The sequence below is a fragment of the Capricornis sumatraensis genome, chromosome 18, assembly GCF_032405125.1.
Source record: "Capricornis sumatraensis isolate serow.1 chromosome 18, serow.2, whole genome shotgun sequence".
Lineage (NCBI taxonomy): Eukaryota > Metazoa > Chordata > Mammalia > Artiodactyla > Bovidae > Capricornis > Capricornis sumatraensis.
In genome coordinates, this window is record NC_091086.1 from 44,765,133 (window position 1) to 44,789,156 (window position 24,024).

Consider the following 24,024-nt stretch of genomic DNA (forward strand, 5'->3'; position numbering starts at 1 on the left):
GAGTCCGTGATGCCATCCAGCCATCTCATCCTCGGTCGTCCCCTTCTCCTCCTGCCCCCAATCCCTCCCAGCATCAGAGTCTTCTCCAATGAGTCAACTCTTCACATGAGGTGTCCAAAGTACTGGAGTTTCAGCTTTAGCATCATTCCTTCCAAAGAAATCCCAGGGTTGATCTCCTTCAGCATGGACTGGTTGGATCTCCTTGCAGTCCAAGGGACTCTCAAGAGTCTTCTCCAACACCACAGTTCAAAAGCATCAATTCTTCGGCCCTCAGCCTTCTTCACAGTCCAACTCTCACATCCATACATGACCACAGGAAAAACCATCACATTTGTTTATTTTTGCTTTTGCTTCCGTTGCCTGAGGAGACAGATCTAGAAAGATATTTGCTAAGAGTGATATCAGAGAGCATCCTGCCTATATTCTGGGATTTTATGATTTCAGGTCTTACATTCAAGTTTTTAATCGATTTGGGGTTGAGTTTTATATATGGTGTGCAATTGTGGTCTAGTTTCATTTTTTTTTTTTTCGCATTTGGCAGTTCTTTTCCTATGTTTTAAATCTGTCATACTAATCATTAGCTAGTGTTTCTTTTGACTGAGATGACAGTCATAAGAATCAATTCTCTAATCATTTCTCTTATATTTGCTATCTTTTGAGACCTATTTATGGAGGTTAACTAACTTGCCCAAGTTCATAGGGGTATTAAATGACTAATAGGGTAGGTGATTCCACCTCTGGAAGATATTTGCAGGAAAATTAGATATGCTTAAGAATGAAAGATTCTTAACAAAAATAAAATTTTTTTATCTATTTTCAAATAAAATTTCTAAAAATCTACTTGTTCCTTTTAGTGCCCTATAGAGTATCAGGAAAAAATGGGCAGGAACATGGATGATTATGAAGATTTTGATGAAAAGCATAATACCTACCCAAGTGAAAAAAGTCTGGTAAAACTACATAAACAGGTAACTTTATATAGCCTTTTTACCTTCTGATGATTTTAGTTAGATTTACTGCCCACAAAAAAGGAGTTTTGAGTGAATGTATATCAGAAACTTCCTTTGATCTTGTCCTTATCATTATTCTTGGAAGTGTTTTAACTTCCTGTTTCTTGACAGGAGTACTGTTGGTATTTGGGGAGGAGAATTCACTGAGCAAACTGTTACATGTATTACAGAATATTAACATCCTCAGCCCCACCCAGTAAATGCCATTAGCACTTCCCTATTGTTGTGACAACCAAAACATGGTCCTTAGTGGGGAGCTGAATCACTGTTGTTTCAGAACACTGACAGGTATACCCCCTGTTGTCTTTTTTAGGTGATTTATTCAGTTCAGAGACATCGGCGAACTCAAGTGCAATGGCAGATTCTTTTGGAACAAGCATTTTATCTAGAAGATGTAGCAAAAAATGAAACAAGTGCTACTTGTCAGTTTGTTCATACCTTTCAATCGCCAGAGCCAGAAAATAGATTTATTCAGTATTTTTATAATCCTACAGTTGGTATGTAATTTTTGATATACATTTCAAAGCTTGATGCTGATAATTTTCCTGGTGGAAAGTGTATATTTTCACCAATGCAGAGTTGAATTATAATTGTGTTTTTTGACTTATACCAGTTTGAGTTTGATGTTTCCTCATGATCAGATGCAGGTTCTGCATTTTTGGCAGGAACACCTCAGCAGTGATGTTGTGTTTTTCTCAGAGCAGGAGGCCCATAATATCAGTTTGTTCTGTTATTGGTGATCATTTGTTTAGAATGCTGTCTGCTTGTTTCCACCAGTATGTTTCTTTGCAATTATGTATGTTGTGTGGGGGAATTTTGAAACACTGTAAATACACTGTTGCTTCTTTATGGTTTTCTTAATCATTTTTTTCTTTTTATCTTACAGAGTGGTACTGGGAATGCCTTTTGCGACCCTGGTTTTATCGGGTACTTGCTGTGGTGTTGTCCATATTCTCCGTGATAGTTGTGTGGTCAGAGTGCACATTCTTTAGCACTAGACCTGTCTTATCCCTCTTTGCAGTCTTCATACAGCTGGCTGAAAAAACATACAATTATATTTATATCGAGGTCAGTTTATATGTGTCATAAATAAATGCCAGTTGTGGTTTAACTTTAATCCTTAACTGTTGTACCTTTTCTCCACATATTTCTTCTAGTAATGAAAGCAGTGAAGTTCCCCACAGTGTTATTATTCAGATTTCCAAAAATGAGCTTCATTATTTTACCCAGACTATAAAAACTAAGGATTGTATTTGAAGAGAGATGAAAAGATGCAAAATAGTGTACAATATTTTTATGAGAATATTTTGATCTACTTTATGCCAGTGAAGGAGATCAGCCCTGGGATTTCTTTGGAAGGAATGATGCTAAAGCTGAAACTCCAGTACTTTGGCCACCTCATGCGAAGGGTTGACTCATTGGAAAAGACTCTGATGCTGGGAGGGATTGGGGGCAGGAGGAGAAGGGGACGACAGAGGATGAGATGGCTGGATGGCATTACTGACTCAATGGACGTGAGTCTGAGTGAACTCCGGGAGATGGTGATGGACAGGGAGGCCTGGCGTGCTGCGATTCATGGGGTCACAAAGAGTTGGACACGACTGAGTGACCGAACTGAACTGAACTGATGCCAGTGAAGCTAGATAAATTATAGTCTTCATGTGAAGAGTTGCCAAGGGAATGAGAGAACAGGCTCACTTCAGGAGGTAGATTTGAAACTTATGGATAGGATGTGGGACTGATTAAGATCTAGATTTTTTTCTCATAATTTCATTTTCTTAGGTGGTTAAAAAGCTGCTATTGCTGTGTTTAAATTTTAGAATGTCAATAAATGTTAGTTGGAATGAAAAGATAATGCTTATAGTAGTATATAAAGTACTGAAGTCTGTTAGTCTGAAACTGGGTTTTTGTTTTGTTTTTTCAGATTGCTTGCTTTCTTTCCATCTTCTTCCTCAGTATCTGTGTTTATTCTACTGTGTTCAGGATTCGTGTATTTAACTATTACTACCTGGCTTCACATCACCAGACTGATGCGTATAGCCTTCTCTTCAGTGGCATGTAAGTAGACTGTGTTTAGAAACAAGGAAAATGTTTCCATTACATGAATGTCTCTTTTATTTTTTGTTGTTTATGGCTCTTTTACTAACACCTATATTTCTATGAGCTAGTTGCTTAGGTTTAAGTATTAATTAGATGCTTGTTGAATGCTAACTAAATCCTGCTTGAAGTTTAGGGTTAAAATAGGTATGCTAGATTAGGAACGAAAAGAAGGGCATAGTGAGTCTGGATTTACCAATTAGAAGTCAGTAAATAGGTTAGTAATAATAGAAACATTTGATATTTTAGAGACTTAAGTCTAGAAAGTGTTCTGAGAATCAGAAAAATTCAGTGGTCTCACACTGAATTGTAGGGGACTAAGAAGACCAAAAGAATGATTTTTGGTAAGAGATTTAGCAGAATTTTAGAGAGATGGCTCCAGCTTGGGCTAAATTGCACAATCTATTGTTTGTCCATATTATTAAACTAGTTATATTAGGTTTTTAGGACTGGAGTTTGGGAACTTCAAGAGGAATCAATATCTGAAGCATCTCTAAGACTTTTTTTTTAACCCATTTTCCCCAAATAATTATAGATTCAAAGGAAGTTCCAAATACAATACAGAATCTTGGTAACCTTCACCCAGCCTCCCCCAGTAGAGACATTTTATATTGCTGTTGTACAATATCAAAAGCAAAAAATTTACACAGACACATTACTGTTAACTAGACTACAACAGACTTTATTAGTTCTCACTATTTTTTATACTTTATTCATTTGTGTGTGTGTGTGCGTGTATGTGTAGATTCCTGTAACCACCACCATAATCGAGATACAGAACTATTCTGTCCCCACAAAATAACTCCTCATCACCTCTTTATATTCATACCCTCTCTTCATTTTCATCTCTTCCTGTTCTCCAGCTCCTTGTTTTGTAAGGTTCTCTTTTTAGCTGGTCGCAACTCTCCAGAAAGTAGGCATAGAAGGAACATACCTCAACATAATAAAGGCCATATATGACAAACCTACAGCAGACATTATCCTCAGTGGTAAACAACTGAAAGCATTTCCTCTAAACTCAGAAACAAGACAAGGGTGCCCCCTTTTACCACTGTTACTCAACATAGTTTTGGAAGTCCTTGCCATCACAATCAGAGAAGAAGAAGAAGAAATAAAAGGAATCCAGACTGGAAAAGAAGTAAAACTCTCACTGTTTGCAAATGACATGATTCTCTACATAGAACACCCTAAAGATGCCACCAGAAAATTACTAGAGCTAATCAATGAATATAGTAAAATTGTAGGATATAAAATTAATACACAGAAATCCCTTGGATTCCTATATACTAAGAATGAAAAATTAGAAAAAGAAATTAAGGAAACAATCCCATTCACCACTGCAATAAAAAGAATAAAATACTTAGGAATAAATTTACCTAAAGAGACAAAAGACTTGTATGCAGAAAACTATAAGACACTGATGAAAGACATCAAAGATGGCATGAACAAGTGAAGAGATGTTGGCACAAAAACAGAAATATAGACCAAAGGAACAAGATAAAAAGTCCAGAGATAATTCTACACACCTGTGAGCACCTTATCTTTGACATAGGAAGCAAAAATACACAATGGAGAAAAGACAGTCTGTTCAACAAGTGGTGCTGGGAAAACTGGTCAGCTGCTTGTATAAGAATGAAATTAGAACATCTTCTAACATCATACACAAAAATAAACTCAAAATGGATTAAAGACCTAAATGTTAAACCAAAAGCTATAAAACTTTTAGAGGAAAATAGAGTACTCTGACATAAACCACAGCAAGAGCCTCTATATTCTCCTAGAATAATGGAAATAAAAATAAACAAGACTTAATTAAACTTAAAAACTTTTGCACAATGAAAGAAGCTATAAGCAACGCTCAGAATGAGAAAAATTAATAGCAAACAAAACAACTGACAAAAAATTAATCTCCTAAGTATATAAGCAGCTCATGCAGCTCAATACCAGAAAAACAAACAGCCTAGTATAAAAGTGGGCAGAAGACCTAAACAGACATTTCTCCAAAGATGACATACAGATGGCTAATAAACACATGATAAAATGCTCAATGAAGCTCAAAATTATTAGAGAAATGCAAATAAAAACTACAATGAGGTATCATCTGGCTCCAGTCAGAATGGCTATCATCAAGAAGTCTACAAACAATAAATGCTGGAGAGGGTATGGAGAAAAGGGAACACTCTTACACTGTTGGTGGGAATGCAAATTGATATAGCCACTATGGAGAACAGTATGGTGTGCTGCTGTACTTAGTTGCTCAGTCTTGTCCAACTCTTTGCGACCCCGTGAACTATAGCCCACCAGGCTCCTCTGCCCATGGAATTTCCAGACAAGAATACTGGAATGGGTTGCCATGCCCTCCTCCAGGGATCTTCCTAACCCAGGGATTGAACTCAAGTCTTCCACATTGCAGGCAGATTCTTTACTGTCTGAGCCACCAGGAAAGCCCAAGAATACTGGAGTGGGTCGCCTATTCCTTCTCCAGGGGATCTTCCTGCCCCAGGAATTAAACCAGAGTCTCCTGCATTGCAGGAGGATTCTTTACCAGCTGAGCTACTAGGGAAGCCTGGAAAACAGTATAGAAATTCCTTTAAAATCTAGGAATGAAGCTACCATACAACCCAGCAAGTCTACTACTGGGCATATACTCTCAGAAAACCAGAATTGAAAAAGACACATGTACCCCAATGTTCATTGCAGCACTATTTACAATACCTAAGACAAGGAAGCAACCTAGATGGCCACTGACAGATGAATGGATAAGGAAGTTGTGGTATATATACACAATGGAATATTACTCAACTATAGAAAGAAATGCATTTGAGTCAGTTCTAATGAGGTGGATTAACCTAGAGCCTATTGTCCAGAGTGAAATAAGTCAGAAAAAGATAGACAAATATATATTAAAACATATACATGGAATCTAGAAAGATAGTACTGACAATCCTGTTTGCAGGGCAGCAAAGGAGACAGACATTTTGGACACAGTGGGGGAAGGAGAGTGTGGGATGATATGAGAGAAAAGCACTGAAACATACGCATTACCAAATGTAAAATGATAGCCAGTGAGAAGTTGCTGCATAACACAGCCCAGCCCAGTGCTCTGTGACAGTCTGGATGGGTGGGATGGGGAGGGGTGTGGGAAGGGGGTTCAAGAGGGAAGGGACATGTATGCCTAATACTGATTCATGCTGATACATGACAAAAGCTGTCACAATATTGTAAAGTAATTATCCTCTAATAAAAAAAATAAAATACAATAAAAAAGAAAAAACTGAGCTCCAACAATTATTTATATCTGTAGTTGTCAGAGTTGACATAATGTGATGCAACTGCAGATCTTTTATATACTGAGTACAATTCACCTTGAGGACTGAGCTAAATTGCACAGAAGAGGCACATACAAAACCGCTCTACAAACTGTTGTGATAAAGCAGTGGCAAACCTCACCAAAGGAGGCATCCTGAGGCTGGAGTTTTGTTTTGTAGGTGTTGATGTTTTTCAGGAGACTGTGGTATTAATAGGACTTTCAGAATGTCTTCCAAGTAAGGGCAGTTCATATTAAGAATTCAAAATACAAATAGATGAGAATAGTACAATGATCTGAAACATTCTCAGTGTATTTCAAGATAACATAAAATATGTGTTGCTGCTTTATTCTTATGTGTTTGTTTATGCTTTATTGCAGGTTATTTTGCCGTTTGACTCCTCCTTTATGTCTTAATTTCTTGGGTTTGACCCACATGGATTCATCCATCTCTCACCAAAATACACAGCCAACTGCTTATACATCTGTAAGTATGGTAAAAAAAAAAAAGTTCTTTAGATTCATTATCTATATGGGATGCTATTGTTGTGAAATTTCTTTTTACTGCTGGCAAACAGTTCTATTGCATTATTAGAATCTTTTTAAAAATTACTTGAACTTCCTTTTACACATTGTATATGTAGTTACTAATGACTGGGTAAAGGTGATATTGCTTTTGTTTTATTATAAACAAAATTTTTTGGTCCAGCTAAGCATATTCACAGACCTGACCTATAATAATATTAACCTTTATGTTTATGGTCTTAATGTAATTGATGATTTTCAGTAATATTTATATAATATTAATTTCTTAGGAGAAAATAAGCCATATCAAGATATAATAGACACATAACGTATTATTTTAAGGTGTACAACATAATTAGTATATGTATATATTGTGAAATAGTTGTCACAGTAAGTTTAGTTAACATTCATCACCTCACAGTCACAATTTTTTTCCTCTTGTGATGAGGACTTAAAAATCATCTATTTAATGCTTCATTTCTACTTTTTTGAAAACTCCGAATTTATTGATGTAGCTGGTTATGGATAAATTTTCTAATGATGAAAAAGAAAGAAATATATAGAGCTGTACCTATTTAACTAATTTTTTTTCTTGCTCCTCAGATTATGGGTTCCATGAAAGTTTTATCCTTTATTGCAGATGGGTTCTATATATATTATCCTATGTTGGTGGTAATTCTCTGCATTGCTACGTATTTTAGGTAGGAAACTTAACATTGCTTGTTTTTTCTTATATACGTATCCTGAACTGGATATCTTTCTCCTTAAAACTCTTTTAAATATTCACTGATTGGGTTTTAGTTGTTTTTGTTTTATTGTGGCTTTGGGAATGCTGAGGATAGTTTAAAGAGATTGCTTGAGTGCTGGGTCAGGGTCTCCCTCCAAAGATATTATCAAGAAAAGAGAGTTATTCTAAGTATTTGGTCTACAAAGTGATAGGATTAAAAACAGAATGTTAACTCTGAGTCCTGGCCTTTGCTCGTGGCAGCCAGTATATCTTATAAAACACTTGCTTGCCTAGCTTCTATTTGGTAACATGTATTAGTCTTAGGGCTTTCCGCATAATAATTTTTGGGTTTCTGAATGTTTCTGACCATAATCAGCACAAAAAATCAATTAAGAAGCAGTTGTAATCAGACAGTACATGGAAAGTACATGGGCTACTCTTTTTATCCGATCAGAAAAATTGGTAGAAGCTTGGCAGAGATCAGACTCCAGAGGAGTTAAGACAGGTGTCCTTGGCTTCTAGCAGCTTGTCTTCCCTACTTCCGCGTTAAGTGCCTTCATCTTGTACTCTGCCTACCTACCTTCTTCACTGCTTCAGTGCTCCATGACACACCAAAAATGCCACTTAAAAAAGTTTTATTGATAATAAGTTTCATCCAACCACTTTTCACTTAAATCTTTCAGTATAATTAGTTATTACAAATAGTTTCAGTTCAGTTCAGTTCAGTCACTCAGTCGTGTCCGACTCTTTGCGACCCCATGAATCACAGCATGCCAGGCCTCCCTGTCCATCACCAACTCTCGGAGTTCATTCAAACTCAAGTCCATCGAGTCAGTGATGCCATCCAGCCATCCCATCCTCGGTTGTCCCCTTCTCCTCCTGCCCCCAATCCCTCCCAGCATCAAAGTCTTCTCCAGTGAGTCAACCCTTCTCATGAGGTGGCCAAAGTACTGGAGTTTCAGCTTTAGCATCATTCCTTCCAAAGAAATCCCAGGGTTGATCTTCTTTAGAATGGACTGGTCAGATCTGCTTGCAGTCCAAGGGACTCTCAAGAGTCTTCTCCAACACCATAGTTGAAAAGCATCAATTCTTCGGTGCTCAGCCTTCTTCACAGTCCAACTCTCACATCCATACATGACCACAGGAAAAACCATAGCCTTGACTAGACGGACCTTAGTTGGCAAAGTAATGTCTCTGCTTTTGAATATGCTATCTAGGTTGGTCATAACTTTTCTTCCAAGGAGTAAGAGTCTTTTAATTTCATGGCTGCAGTCACCATCTGCAGTGATTTTGGAGCCCCAAAGAATAAAGTCTGACACTGTTTCCACTGTTTTCCCATCTATTTCCCATGGAGTGATGGGACCAGATGCCATGATCTTCGTTTTCTGAATGTTGAGCTTTAAGCCAACTTTTTCACTCTCCTCTTTTACTTTCATCAAGAGGCTTTTTAGTTCCTCTTCACTTTCTGCCATAAGGGTGGTGTCATCTGCATATCTGAGGTTATTGATATTTCTCCCAGCAATCTTGATTCCAGCTTGTGTTTTTTCCATTCCAGCGTTTCTCATGATGTACTCTGCATAGAAGTTGGGTGACAATATACAGCCTTGACATACTCCTTTTCCTATTTGGAACCAGTCTGTTGTTCCATGTCTAGCTCTAACTGTTGCTTCCTGACCTGCATACAGATTTCTCAAGAGGCAGGTCAGGTGATCTGGTATTCCCATCTCTTTCAGAATTTTCCACAGTTTATTGTGATCCACACAGTCAAAGGCTTTGGCATAGTCAATAAAGCAGAAATAGTTTACAAATAGCATAAATTATTATACTGATATTCTAACACTTGGATATTGAGTAAAAAGACAAATATTGTTTCAAGTGAATTCTGTGTTGAATTTTTTTAAAGCATCTATATTTTATCTTCTCATAAGTAAAAGAGCCAAAGGATTATAATTTAAAATAAAGCTTAATGTGAACTGGTGAAAATGAAAGTCGCTCAGTTGTATCTGACTCTTTGTGACCCCATGGACTGTAGCCCACCAGACTCCTCTGTCCATGGAATTCTCCAGGCAGGAATACTGGGGTGGGTTGCCATTCCCTTCTCCAGGGGATCTTCCTGACCTGGGGATTGAACCCAGGACTCCTCTGCTGCATTGCAGGCGAATTCTTTCCCAGTTGAGCTATCAGGGAAGCCCATGAACTGATAAAACAATATAATACTTTCAGCTTTTTTCTGTAAGGTAGGAAAGACATAGGTTCATATTTATTGTGAAAATGATGTGTTAAAAGTAAGAGACCAGTCATCCTTTGGATGTCCAAAACTAAACTATTTTTATGTGCTTATTCATTTAAAAAGTTTATAAACTACAAATGGAACATTAAGAGCTTGTGATATATAAATCTTATCTCCTCATCTTAGTGGTTATCTTGGTAAGATTGGCATCTCTATTTAAGGTTAGCATCTTATTAGATTGACATATGCATCAAGGAATAGATGGATGGGATAGTGCCTTGTCAACTATAAAATTTTAATGTAAGGAATTATGTCTAAAAGGAAAATTTTTTAACTTAAAAATATTTCGTTAAAAGTATTGTTTTATAATTAAGATAAACTTTGCTAGTTTGTCTTTAAGGAAAAGAAAGGTCATATACCTCAATTATCAAATTATATTTTTATAATTTATATATATTATATATGTAATAATATATAATATATATTTATATATAAAAATATACTGTATTAAAGGAATATTTGAAGAAACGGCTTGCAGACATTTCAGAATTAACGACTTTATAGGTCTATTTTCTTTTGGAATGCTGCCATAATAGTCTAATTCCTTCATTACTAGCACATAACCATACACAGAGCTATTAATAATATTCAGACTTAACTGCCTAGAGCTTGCAAAGCTGTTTCCTGACACTTTAGACAAAGCTACAGCCTTTCCAGAGACAATGATCTCATCCTGCAGTATAGTATTCCCACAAGTATATAAGGATGATAGGGGAATATTTAAAGTCACAGAATTAGCATGACCATCCACCTGAAACCCCAATCTTACTCACTGGTAAGTCATTCAAGCATTCCTTATATATTAAAACAAGCAGATAATTTATGAACTAGTCAGATTTTTACACATCACTGATGTAAAATGGGAGATCTTTACTTTTTCTTAATTGCTTCACTGTTTTCTCCTCTTCCTAACACACATGCATACACACACACACACACACACACACACACACACACACACACACACACTCACTCCTCTCTTTCTTTTTCCTCTCTCTGCCTTTCTTCATGTATGGTGTTCAGAATTCTGCCATTAAAAGTACATTAGTGAAAAAGTTTGAAAACTAAGGTAGTAAAAAGAACTTGGTCTTTGTTTTGTTTTAGATTTAAATCCTCAGCTCTAAAATTTATTAATTGGTCTTTAGCAAAGTATTTAACGCCCTTTGCTTCTGTTCCTTTATCTATAAAGTAATATTTATCTCTTAGAGTTATAGTAAGAATTAATTAAGAGTATCTGTAAACTATCTGATGCATAATAGTAATTTAACAGATATTAATCCTTCCTTCCTTATGTACCATATTTTCAGAGTATTCCTGTCCTGCACAACAATGAGGTTTAAAGTAAAAACCAGATAAGATATTAATGATAGCCCCCCTATAAGCTATAGTAATCAATTCTGAATTTATAGTAACACTGATTTGAATAGAATTGACTAGTTCTCAGGATTAAAAAAATAGAACATGAAAATCAGTTTGCATAATTAAGACTTTCTAGCCAAGAATATTCTGCACTTGTAAATACTGGTTGTATATGTGTATTAAAATTGCTGTTTGAATACAAGAAAAGAATAAATTGCTTTTGTATTATAGCTATTGCTTAGCATCCTGGTATAATAACCTTCTGAAAGTATGCTGTGGCCTGACTTAATTTGTGTCTGTAAGAAGTCGGGCTTTGGTGCATACCCTAGTCAGTGGAGTAGTGGGCATTTAAGTTTCTTAGAAAGGGAAATAAGTACTTCTTGAAGAAAGACAGATGTAGCGCTGTATAACTTGACATGATAACTAGAAATACAACAGAGGCCTCTAATTTAAACATTTACAGTATGAAATAATGCTTATCTTTTTGATAATCTACTTTTATTAGCTTGGGAACTCGTTGTTTGAATCTACTTGGTTTCCAACAGTTCATGGGAGATAATGATATGACATCAGACTTAGTTGATGAAGGAAAAGAATTAATCAGACGAGGTAAGATTTGTCTTTTAAAATAAATGAAGAGAAAGTACTGATTCAAAATATAAAATTAATGTTTGTATGATTTGAAACTTCTATCTTAAAAAATTACAAATTTATGTGTTTTAGCTAAAATTCTATGGAAAGCCTTCATAGCAAAAAAATTTGATAACATACATGGTTATTTCATCTGTCTTTAAGAAATTCTGTAGCAGAGATTATTAATATGTCTGCAACTAAATAATACCCTTGTTTAGTATTGGAGTCATTTTCTTGTTTTCTTTGAAATAGATTTGTCAAATTGAATACAATATAAAACTCATTAAAGAATCACCATTAGTTTAATGCTGCATAGTTTTTCATTCAAACCAAGGCTGGTTTTTAGAATGTAGTGATCATTAACAGCCTGTTAGAATGCATTGTGCTCTACTGGAATCTAATCTCAAAACTGAGTGTATCAAATTTCTTGATGTTCAAGTGATGGTAGAATAGGGAGGAAAAGAAGAACAAAACTTGAGTTTTGGGACATTGGTTTTTAGGCATTCTTCCTAGTTGAGCATGGGGTTCTTTATGATCTTATTTAAACATAAACCCCAAATGTATTATGGCTCTAAAATATGCTAGTCTAGCCTTCACATGCTCTCACAGGAACATGGTGTCTAGTTAATGTAATAGTTCTTATGCTGTTTGCATTAATCAGACTTCATCTGGAGTATCATATCCAGTCCTGGATAAGATTTTCAAGAGTAGGACTGATAAGTCAGAAAGAATCTAGAGGAGGGTAGGCAGAATGATGAGTGTGTCAGGTATATCTTATGGGAAAAATCCACTGAGTATATAGCCAGAAGAGAGTAATGGAAAAAAAAAATCTTATGCAGAAAAAGTATGAATTTAATTTAGAAGACAAAACAAAAAAAAGAGAAGCTGCCTAGAAGCAAATTTCAAGTCACCATGGGGAGAAGTTCTTCCTCACTGAAACTGTTTAGATAGAGCCTAAGAGCGATCTCCAGCAGAAGTTGGGAAGGTATTCTCTACGGAGTTAGGTGACCTCTCTGGTTCTTTCCAACAATAACCTATTACCTTTGACTTTGTAGTAATTTAAAGGAAATTGGTCATAGCCTGATACCTTTACTTCAGTTACTCTACATCTAATTAAACCATATTATACCAAATTTGAGACCACTTTTCTGTCTCTAGAGAAGAGAAAAAGGCAACGGCAAGAAGAAGGTGAAAATAGAAGAAGAGTAAGTATAGTACTTACTAACTTGCTATAACCTAAAGATTAATGTGAACTATCATAAGAATCTAATTGATTTTGGCTGAAAACTTTGGGACAATGACATAGGATGTATTTTTACAGAAAGGCGATTTTAATAGTTTCAGATATACATGCTAGGAATTCTGTCAGACCTGTTCTAAAAAGTCATTAGTAATAAATTACTTCATGTCCAACATCTAACAGTTTCTTGCCTAAGCTAGGGGCAGTAAATATTTATTGAGTAAGTGAATAAATTCATGCAGTCTTGCTGTTGAGGTAATTTTGATTGCTTGAAAAATGTGCTTTTTTGTTTTATGACATTAATTTTATTCCTCTTTAATTTTTCTTTAGTCCTTTGTTTGCTAAGGCAAACTAACTTCCTAGAGAATTGAAAAGGCAAAAATTGAGAAAAGTCTAGTCACAGTCACTACAAATTTTCAATACCTGAGTGTGTCCCTACTGGAGAAGTGAAGACTCAGGAGACATGATAGTTGTCTTTGTGTATTTTAGTGTATGTCATGGAAAGGGAGACTTGTTCTTTATTTCGGAAGGCATAACTAGCACCAAAGAGTGGAATAGAATTCACCTCTATGTGAAAACTCAGAGTTTACCACAATTGGAACAAGATGATCAAACATAGAATTTTTCATGTCTTCTAATAAGAGGGCCAAATAGCATCTGGCATGGCTATTTTAGAGTGAAACTCTGCACTGCATGGGTTCCTTTCAATTCTAAGAATTTAATGAGTAGAATCCCAGTTAATAAGATTTTAGTGCAGTTAAGACACAATGCCACGTGAGTCATTACCTAAGTATGTTTATCTACAACTTTAATTTTGCTATCAAAAATGACTTTTAGAGTCTCTATGATTTGTAGAATCGTATTTGGGTAGAATAAAATTTTATTAACATCTTATTAATTATTTTGAGTTTCATAATCCTTCCATGGTCAAGATAACCTTACTGTAGTTATATTATTTTGACATTTTAGATAGAAGTCAATTACTTAAAATAATCATAGCTAGCAAAAATGTCTATAAATCTCTGCAAGTTAAGTTTGATGACTATTAAAATCATTTATAAATAAAGGAAATTATCTATGATTTCTAAAGGTACTGTGCTAATTATATTGATTATCTGACAAATTCCTGATGAAAAAGAATTAGATTATATTACTCTACATATATAATCTAAATCTGTTATCACTGATGAATTATTTTCTGACTGTGTGTTCTCATGTTATATGTTCGTGTTTCTTTTCTAGGAATGGAAAGAGCGTTATGGACACAGTAGAGAAGATTCCACTAGAAACAGAAATGTTCATATTGACCCGAAAGAATCAAACTTCTCAGAAATGAGTACCAACCGATGTAAGTAGTTTATTATCTAGTTCTCTTAAGAAATTTTTTTCTTATTCTTGCTTGTATAGAGACTGAGAAAATGCCTTTATAGAATAATAAGTGAGGTTCTGCAGTAACTTTCCTTTTTTCATCCCTCAGTATATGGGAGGAAGAGGAAAGTCAAATGTGCATTAGGTAGGAGAAGGAGACCTCTGGGACATCAGATGAATAGTTGTCATTATACTATCTAAACAATAGTACGTATCCCAGGCATATTTTTGGCAAGTATCGGTTTCTGTTAACCTAGATGTTTTTCAGGCTATTTGGTCATTTTTATGATAAATTACTGACTGACTCTTATGTGTCAGGTACTTTCCCAGAAGTATGAAGAAGACAATTTCCATCCTTGGTTTGCCCTTACTTGAATGAGGAACTGATACCAGGCAGAAGACATTGGCCAGTGGGTTGAGTCAGGAAGCCTCCCCACATTCTTGATTTTGTCATAGGGTTCTGGAAGGGTGACGAGAGACCTATTTGTGTGCAGGTCCAGCACTGAGTAGAAGGCAGAGGAGAGATGCAGAGATGTTGAGAGAGTGTAAGGCTGCACACATGATGCTGAAGGACTCAGCTCAAGGGAGGAAAAAGAATTCTTCGTTGGGAAAGGATTTCTGTTATAAAGAAATACTGTTTAGGAATGAATAGTACTTAGCCAGTTGAAGGGGTTTTTAGGCAGAACAAAGAATGAGCAACATGAGAGAATTTTTGGGGAAATGTAGATTTTCCTGTATGACTAGAACTTGAAGTATGAGAAGCTTGATGAGAGGAAAGCCTACAGAGATAGTTGGGAAATGTGTTATCACACTGAGAAGTTTGGATTTTATCCCAAAGGTAAGATTTCAGTATGGAAAGAAGCATGCTCAGATTTTTGGTTTAGAAAGATGAATTTGATATCTATATAAAGTATTATTTCCAGGGAAGTGAGACACAACCCAGTTTAGTGTCTGTTCTAGTAATGCAGTCAGAAAATGATGAGGGCCTTAATACACAGTATATGTTTTATGGAAGAAATCAACACAACATTGTAAAGCCATTATCCTCCAATTAAAGATAAATTAAAAAACAAAAAAATGATAAGGGCTTAAAATAAGCATCCTTGAGATAACCCTGGAGATAAAGAAGCGAGGATGTGTTTGGATGAGATTTAGCATAAAAGAAATAAGAGAATGCTGAAGTTTCAGTTAAAGCTAGGAAATAGAGGGATAATTCTACAAAGATATTTGGAAGCTTATCTTGGATTTGGACTTAACAGAGTGCAGAGATCTTGGGGATATAGGAGAATGGTTAAGAGGAAACACAAAACTTTGGGATGAAGAGTTAGAACCTGGCATGTGGGAGGCAACCAGTATTTGCTGAATGAATAAGAGAAACAGTGGAGGAGGGCAGAGTCCAAGATGACAACAATGTAAGGTAAGAGAGAATTGGCTTGCCTTAAATTTTCAAAAAGAGCTGTGTCATGGTTTGTTTTGAAGCTGTTGAGCTGCTCAAAATAACACTGTGAAAATTTTTTTATGGAGAAAACATCATTCATATAGAGAAAGGAAAGTTAGTTTTCTAGATCTGTGCTGACCAAGGTGGTAACCATTAGCCACATATGACTGTTTAGCATTTGCAGGGTAGCTGGTGCCCATATTGAAATGATAATATTTTGGATATATTGGGTTAAATATGTTAAAATTAATTTCAACTATTTCTTTTTACTTTTTAAATGTATTTACTAGTAAAAAGTAAATACAGGGCTTGCAATTTATTTCTGTTGGACATTGAGTGAGTGAGTGAAGTCGCTCAGTTGTGTCTGACTCTTTGAGACCCCATGGACTGTAGCCTACCAGGCTCCTCTGTCCATGGGATTTTCCAGGCAATAGTACTGGAGTGGATTGCCAGTCTAGGGGCTGCTACATCTCATTTCTCAGCTACGATTTTAAGGTGCAATCAACTCAAACTCTCCAAGAAAGGACTAACTCTTTTTTTCCATGGGGCAAGAATTCAGGGAAGCAATGTCCAACCCTGAATTCTTACCCCATGGAAAAAAAGAGTTAGTCCTTTCTTGGAGAGTTTGAGTTGATTGCACCTTAAAATCGTAGCCGAGAAATGAAATGTAGCAGTCCCTGGATTCACTATGAAACCAGCTGAAGCTTATTTAATTGTAAACAGTTTCACTGTTATGATTGCTGTTGTTGTTCACTCGCTAAGTTGTGTCTGACTCTTTGCAAACCCATTCACTGCAGCACACCAGGCTTCCCAGTTCTTCACAATCTCCCAGAGTATGCTGAAACTCATGTCCATTGACTCTGATGCCATCCAACAATGTCATCATCTGTCATCCCCTTATCCTGTTGCCCTCAATCTTTCCCAGCATCAGGATCTTTTCCAATGAATCAGCTTTTTGAATCAGGTGACCAAAGTACTGAAGGTTCGGCTTCAGCACCAGTCCTTCCAATGAATATTCAGGGTTGATTTCCTTTAGGACTGACTTGCTGTCCAAGGAACTCTCAAGAGTCTTCTCCAACACCATAGTTCAAAAGGATCAATTCTTCAGCGCTCAGCCTTCTTTATAGCCCAACTCTCACATCATACCTGACTACTAGAAAAACCATAGCTTTGATTATGTGGACCTTTGTCAGCAAAATGATGTCTCTTCTTTTTAATATACTGTATAGGTTTTTCATAGCTATTCTTCCAAGGAGCAAGCGTTTTTAATTTTGTGGCTGCAGTCACCATCTGTGTTGAAGTTAAATACTAATTCTGTTGTTGTAGCTGCTTCTGAGCTTAGACTACATACAAGGGAGAACTCTTCTTTCTTATTTTCTATCATACTATTAATCATTTTAATATAATTTTAACATAACCATGTAGTTATCCTTTCTTAATATTGTCTTCACAATGAAAATTCAGATCCTTTATAATCTTGACTTTCTGTGTGTCTGTAGACTGTGACCCATAAAGACAATAGAAAGTGGAAATATTTTTCTTCTTTTGCAGCGACATCTAAATATACCAGGGCTAATAACAGGACTGAAAGGGACCGAATAGAACTTCTTCAGGATGCAGAACCTTTGGATTTTAATGCAGAAACGTTCACTGATGACCCACTTGAATCTGAATCAGGAAGGTAAGTTCCAGTTTGTCCTTTTGACTCCAGTATTCCTCTAAAAATTTGATAACATTCTGACTTGACAAGATAAAAATAAGGAAAATATTCATCTTTATTGCTAATGTAAAACATATTAAGCAACGTTTGATACCTTTTAACACCTGCTAATCTTTTATATTTTAAAAATTATATCATCCAGTGGTAGTAATTGAAATTAGTACTTTCATAAATTATTACTAGTAGTATGATAAATAACAAAGAATTGAAACATTTGGTAGAATCTTAATATTTATATTCCTATTTCTGACAATTCCATTTATGAAATCCATCATATTTGGCAATAGTTACATAGATATGACTGGGTGGCACTGTATTCTGTGCACTTTAACAACAGTAATTGTATTTTATGGCTGTAAGTCCAATTGGAATTGAATCTAGAGAGGCTCAGTAACTTAACCCAGGGTCACACAACTTTTAAGTAACAAAATCAGGCATTTAAACCCCAGGACTCTGGCTTCAGAGTCTGTGCTTTTAGCTATTATACCAAGTAGAAACAATTAAACAAAAGCAAAACATCATGGGCATGAAGATATTTGCTTATAAATAGCAAGAGGAATATTCTGTTTATATTCAACAATATAGAGTAGGTATTAAATCCAAAATCCATGATGTGTTTTATATCTCTCTTCTCCTTTCTTTTTAACATCTCTCATCCTGCCATATGTGTCATATCATAGGCTGTAAAACAGTTGTTGGTTGATTTATAATTATAGGTAAATCTCTTTGGGATAATATCCTTGGAGAATAAGTTTCTGATTTCAGCTACTGAGTAGATTTTACAGTTCTTAAAAATTATGTACCCACTTCCTTTTAATGTGTCCTTGTTTTTCTCTCCTTCTTTATTTTTGATGCCTCAGATCATTTCTTTATCCACCTTTCAGGTATCAGCCTGGTGGACGATACCTCTCAATGTCTCGCAGCAGAATATTTGATGATGTTTAAAGTCTGTAGGAATTTATGGAGTAGCTAACCGAGATCAACGAACAAGTTCAGTCTTTATGAACATCCATATGATCTAGAATTAACTACTGAACTCCCAGGGAAAAGTGTCAGGATAAAAAAGGCACGAAAAATTAATCAGATCTTAGTGATAATGGCTTATTATTCATTGAATATCGTCCTTATTTCTAATAGGATTTGTTGCATACCATTCCTGAAATGTCTGTCTTAGAAGTACAGTTACAATGGAAGGATTTAATTCATGATAAAGATCAGTATATGTTGAAAACATGTAGTTCAGTTTGTTTCAGATAAATTTTTTCAGGAAAAATTGTTTTAAAAGTTCAAGGAAGCCATAGTTATAGCTGAATAATATTATAGTTTTATTATTGTGATTTACATATTCTTTCTAAAAAATATGTTGATCCTTTATTTCCCAAAGAGATGGAGACCTCAGTAATAACCATATTTACAAAACCCATGTCTTAAAACAAGGCTTACTTACCAGACATAACTGAATGTAGAAAGCCCTTTTTCAATACTGTATGCAAATTAGTTAGGTTTTTGCATGTATTTAAGACTATACTACAACTGATAGTGTTTGTGTCTTCAGCATGTGTACTTTAATCAGGTGGTGAATTCTTTCAGTCTTTGGTAGTAACTGGAAGTTGTCTTTTGCTTTTGGTATGGCTTTGTAAAAGATGTTCATTTCAGAGAGGAGTGTTCACCTTTACCATTTAGCATAGTGATTTAAGTGTTGATCATTCCATTCAAGGAGAGTCATAATTTTTAATGATAAATAGTGAGGTTTTGGTGGCTCAGATAGTAAAGCCTCTGCCTACAATGCGAGAGACCCGGGTTCGATCCCTGGGTCAGGAACGTCCCCCTGGAGAAGGAAATGGCAACCCACTCCAGTACTCTTGCCTGGAAATCCCATGGATGGAGGAGCCTGGTCGGCTACAGTCCATGGAGTCACAAAGAGTTGGACACGACTGAGCGACTTCCCTTTAACAGCCAAAGAGTCCCACAAAATTCTCAACTGTTAAAAGGTGCCTGTTTATTCCTTTTGAAAAAGAATATCTGATTATTCAAAGATAAAAAGTGAGTCCATTTACTGTTACTACTCACACTTAAATTGTGATTTACAGAATACTACTTTAGAGTGCAGATATGTAAGAACTTGTTGCTTAAACATGTTATCATTTTAAATTGAGTTTTTAAAATTTTGTTTAAGCCAAAGTTAGGTATTACATTTTAAATTATCAGTGTTTTATGCACAGTTCAGCACAACATTTTGCAAAAAGAGTTGTTTATGTCCCTGAAATATTTGCAACTCTTTGAGAATCCATACCATGGATTTACCCAGTGGTGACTGGGCTACCCCACAACCATCTTAGTTTCACCTGTTATCCTTTTAGTAGTGCTCATTTTCACTCTTAAGTATTCCAGTTTGAGGATGAATTATATAGTCACCTGACAATTTGATTATATGTTTCTTGAAGGTCATTTTTCCCTGAATCATAATTTTAAATGTTTTATTTCCCTCTTTTCTTAATGTTATCACATAAATACGTTAGAAGCCACAATTTTAAGTAGATACTGAAAGGATAGTGTATCATCTTAGTTATCGCATTTTCTTAAATTTTTATGATTTTTTTAAGATTAGATCCCCTTTAAAATAATTATCAGTTAATAGATTTTCCTCTCAATCAAAATTATATAGACTACCCCTTTAAGAAGACAGACACACAGCCTTTTATTGTGAAGCGTGGTCAGAGAGCAGTAGTCCAGGAGCAGAGATAATTTAACTGTAATTTCATGACTGACCATTGAAACCTTGGGCAAATCATGTAACCTTTCTGTGCCTCAGTTTCTTCATTTTCAAAATGAAGAGGATACTTGCTGTTTACCTACTGATCTACCTCACAAAGCAATTGTGAGGGTATTGAGTTGATGTTTATATAGTGGCATTTAAAAAGACAAAATAAGTTGTTAGCTATGCTGGTTTTCCACACAAGTGGTATTTGAAGATATTAGATAGGAAACAGATCACCCCAGAAAGTGGTCCAGTTTCTTATTATTACAGAGAAGCTTACAAGTTCCCAAAGCAAAAACTCTTTCTGGAATAAGTAATCAAAATCCTGTGAAAATAATATTGTTCTATTATTTAGTCTTTGAGTTTACTTTGGAATATGTTCCTTAAGTATAATGTTGTTTTTCATAGGTTTTATCATGAAACTCAGATGCTTTTGTAGAAGTAGAAGCAGAAAAAGAGAAGAAATGATCCAGTTACTTTTATAATTTATAATACTCTAAGATATGTTGATAGAAATATGTAAAAGATGTACTACTTTATTTATTATTAATTTTTAAAATTAATATAATAGTTGGAGTGTATGTAATACTTCTATAAAATAGTATAGATCTCCTTTATGACTTTTGAGTTATTTCCAAAATAATTTTGGTTGTTTAAGTGATCCAGAGTATTCAATTGTTTAGGCAGAATTTATGTTACAGGATTTCATATTTGATCATATAGGAAGATTACCTGGCTGGGTAATTTTGTGTTTAGAAGTTAATTATTTAATCCCTGAAGTCTTAAGAGTTTATTGCTGGGCAACTAAGTTAATATTTGTTAAGCAACTTTGTAAAAACTGTAATATGAACAAAAGTTTTCTGTTTTGAGAATCTTACTAAAATGACATCTGCTGCAAAACATTACTACTAAATTCATATACTTTACATGCAAAGTACATTTCTTGAAGAATTACTTCTGACAGTTCCCTTTTGAGTGTTTCTTATATTGTAATAGATTCCTAGTTAAACTTTCTAAATTATTTTTCTAAATAATTATTAGAATATTCAGTAAGCCAGTGTTCAGTAAGCCATTGCAGAAAATAACAAGTAATCTATTAATTTCATGGATCTGTAAGTTGCTATTAACTTTTGTTATTACATCAATAATTTATTAGAACATTTTTTTAAAAAATCATTATTAAAATAAGACTAATTATTAGAATTTGTTTTCTTACCAAATGAACAGAGGCTTTGGAATAATTTTATTATATTAGAGGCCCTCATTTCACAAGAGTCATAAGAACTAAATAAGAACTTTCAAGGGTTTTCAATTTATAAAGAATAGATCAGAGGATTGGACAATCAAAATTTTTTTAAATATTGCTGCCAATTTGTTTTTGGACACTACTCTTTGATTAGATTATCAGTTCTTAAATGTATGCTGCTTGTATACCCAAATGAAATTAGATGTGGATAGGAAAGTCAGTGTGTGTTTTTTAAAGTATATTTTAGAATATTAATGAAGGCATTCATTGATATACAGCAGCAAACCTCATTTTTGTATACGTGTAGTAGATTTAGAGAATGTTCTTGATTTTTATGTAGATTACTGTTTTAAAGGAAAAATAAACTCTCCATAATTTTAATTCACACTGTTCAGTAATGTGAGTTTTATATTTGTGATTTGTGTGGGCCATGCCTGAAAATCACAAGGATAAATATATTTGCACTAAGAGGCAGAACATATCCCTGAGAAATCTTAACGTACTTGAATCTCCAAAGTATAATGGATCATATTTATTAATTCCTAAATGTTAATAAGTAAATGAATCTAGACTTTTATCTTTCCTTTCTTTTCTCCCTTCCTCCTTTCATTCCTTTTATATCGTCTTTCCTCTCTGAAGCCTGTCTTTATAGTATAGCTTATAATGAGCTGACATATTTTTCTTCAGTTTGTTTGGTGTATACAGTTGTTTTTGATGGTCAGTACACTCAAAAGGTAGTAGTTCTGACTGCAGATCCCACTACTTGAATAGCAGTATTGCCCTTAAAGTAGTACAACAGATTTTGCTAGACAACTAAGCAACATCTAGATGTAAATATGAGGGATGCTAGCTCTCTGTGTTGTCTTTTTCGCCACTAAGTAGGACACTTCAGTAAAATGAAATAGTCTCAGTGTAAATGTTTTAACATAAAATTATATTTCTAAAACCAGTGATTATTAAAAACAAGCAAACAAACCCCAAACATTAAAAGACTTGAGACCTCATTTTATGAAAAGGAGTTTGTAAACAACATACATCGTTGTCAAAGTTTTCCTTAGAAGGGGTTGAAACAATGTAAGAGTGTTACAGGGAGCCTTCTGAAATACTAATGCCTGTTGTGTGGGTTACTTCTTTTCAATTCAATGACTTATTTTTCTGCTCAGAGACCTGGAAGGCTAGGCAGTGTTATTCCCTTTTACTAACTCCTGGAAACCAGGTTCTGTGAGCCATCTCTACCGGCAGAACAGCTATTAGCCCTGCCCCATCCCCAGTCCTATTGCAGTGCGAACATACCCACACCCCTAATTCCTTTTCTGTTCAGCTTGGTTTTCCTAACATTTTATATCCATTGTGGTAGATTGACGCCTCATCGAAGTTTTAAATTTGTTAATGAAACAAGAATAATGGCATGTTCCTCTTCTCATAGATATCCTAAAAGACTTTTGTTTTTAACACACTCCCTGGAGAGAATTTACCTTTTTTTCTATGAAAGTCTTTTCTTTTGTGATTATCCTGATCTCACATCATTTTGCAAAAGGAGATTTTTACTGTACTTAGTGCAAAAGAGTAGAAAGAATGGTTTACTGTGGCAGACATATATAAAATAAAGTCATAATTTGTTAACCTGACTGTACAACACCATTTTGAGTTGGTATTATTGACACAAATCTTATCAGTCTAGTCACTTAGAGCTGTATTTCTCAAAAGAATGCTGGCTAGCATCTTCCCTACTTAGTATACCAAACTGTAGGGGAGAGACTATGTATTTTTTTTTTTGGCAATCCAATGGATTTGTTTTTGTCCATATTTTGTAAACAACTTGAAGAACTTTTCTCATTTCGAAGATAGAGAACACGTGGACCTGTCTTTTAATTGTAATCTAATATATATATTTATAAATTTTAGCATTGGAAAAAGAGCTCTAATAATGTTGTTACTTCCTGGTATTTAATTTTTGTAAAATGTTTTTGTAAGTAACTAATTGTAGTATTGCTTTTAAGTAGTTTAAAAATCTTTCTCAAATAAGTTCTGCCCAGGACTTATTTCCTTGGGTCAATATTCTAAAGTTCAGTAGTCTAGTATGAGTTTGAAATATTCCTACATCTCTTCAGTATCTTTTTATATATACCAGTACTCAAGCAAAGTATACCAAAAGCCTAGGTTCTGTGTTGCATTAATAAAGTACTTGTTACTTATCTTATTCAGTGGATTAGGTGAAGTAGAGAGTAAGTCTTTTCAAATGTGCATCTGATCATAAATTTCAAAATGTTTATTATGTTCATTTTTGGTGCATGATGCCAGATTTA

The 24,024-nt window shown here is 34.9% G+C and overlaps 1 protein-coding gene across 1 annotated transcript in view; it reads left to right on the forward strand.

The window, feature by feature from the left end:
- The window catches only part of LMBRD2 (LMBR1 domain containing 2), a 33,432-nt gene extending 14,773 nt beyond the window's left edge, over positions 1-18,659 (forward strand). Inside the window, exons 7-17 of the mRNA XM_068990688.1 lie at positions 855-968; positions 1,324-1,507; positions 1,897-2,078; positions 2,935-3,068; positions 6,796-6,901; positions 7,543-7,640; positions 11,821-11,924; positions 13,107-13,153; positions 14,431-14,536; positions 17,546-17,675; positions 18,599-18,659. Coding sequence (XP_068846789.1) covers positions 855-968; positions 1,324-1,507; positions 1,897-2,078; positions 2,935-3,068; positions 6,796-6,901; positions 7,543-7,640; positions 11,821-11,924; positions 13,107-13,153; positions 14,431-14,536; positions 17,546-17,675; positions 18,599-18,659 — 1,266 coding nt within the window. The remainder of the gene's footprint in view (positions 1-854; positions 969-1,323; positions 1,508-1,896; positions 2,079-2,934; positions 3,069-6,795; positions 6,902-7,542; positions 7,641-11,820; positions 11,925-13,106; positions 13,154-14,430; positions 14,537-17,545; positions 17,676-18,598) is intronic.
- The last annotated feature ends 5,365 nt before the right edge of the window (positions 18,660-24,024 follow it).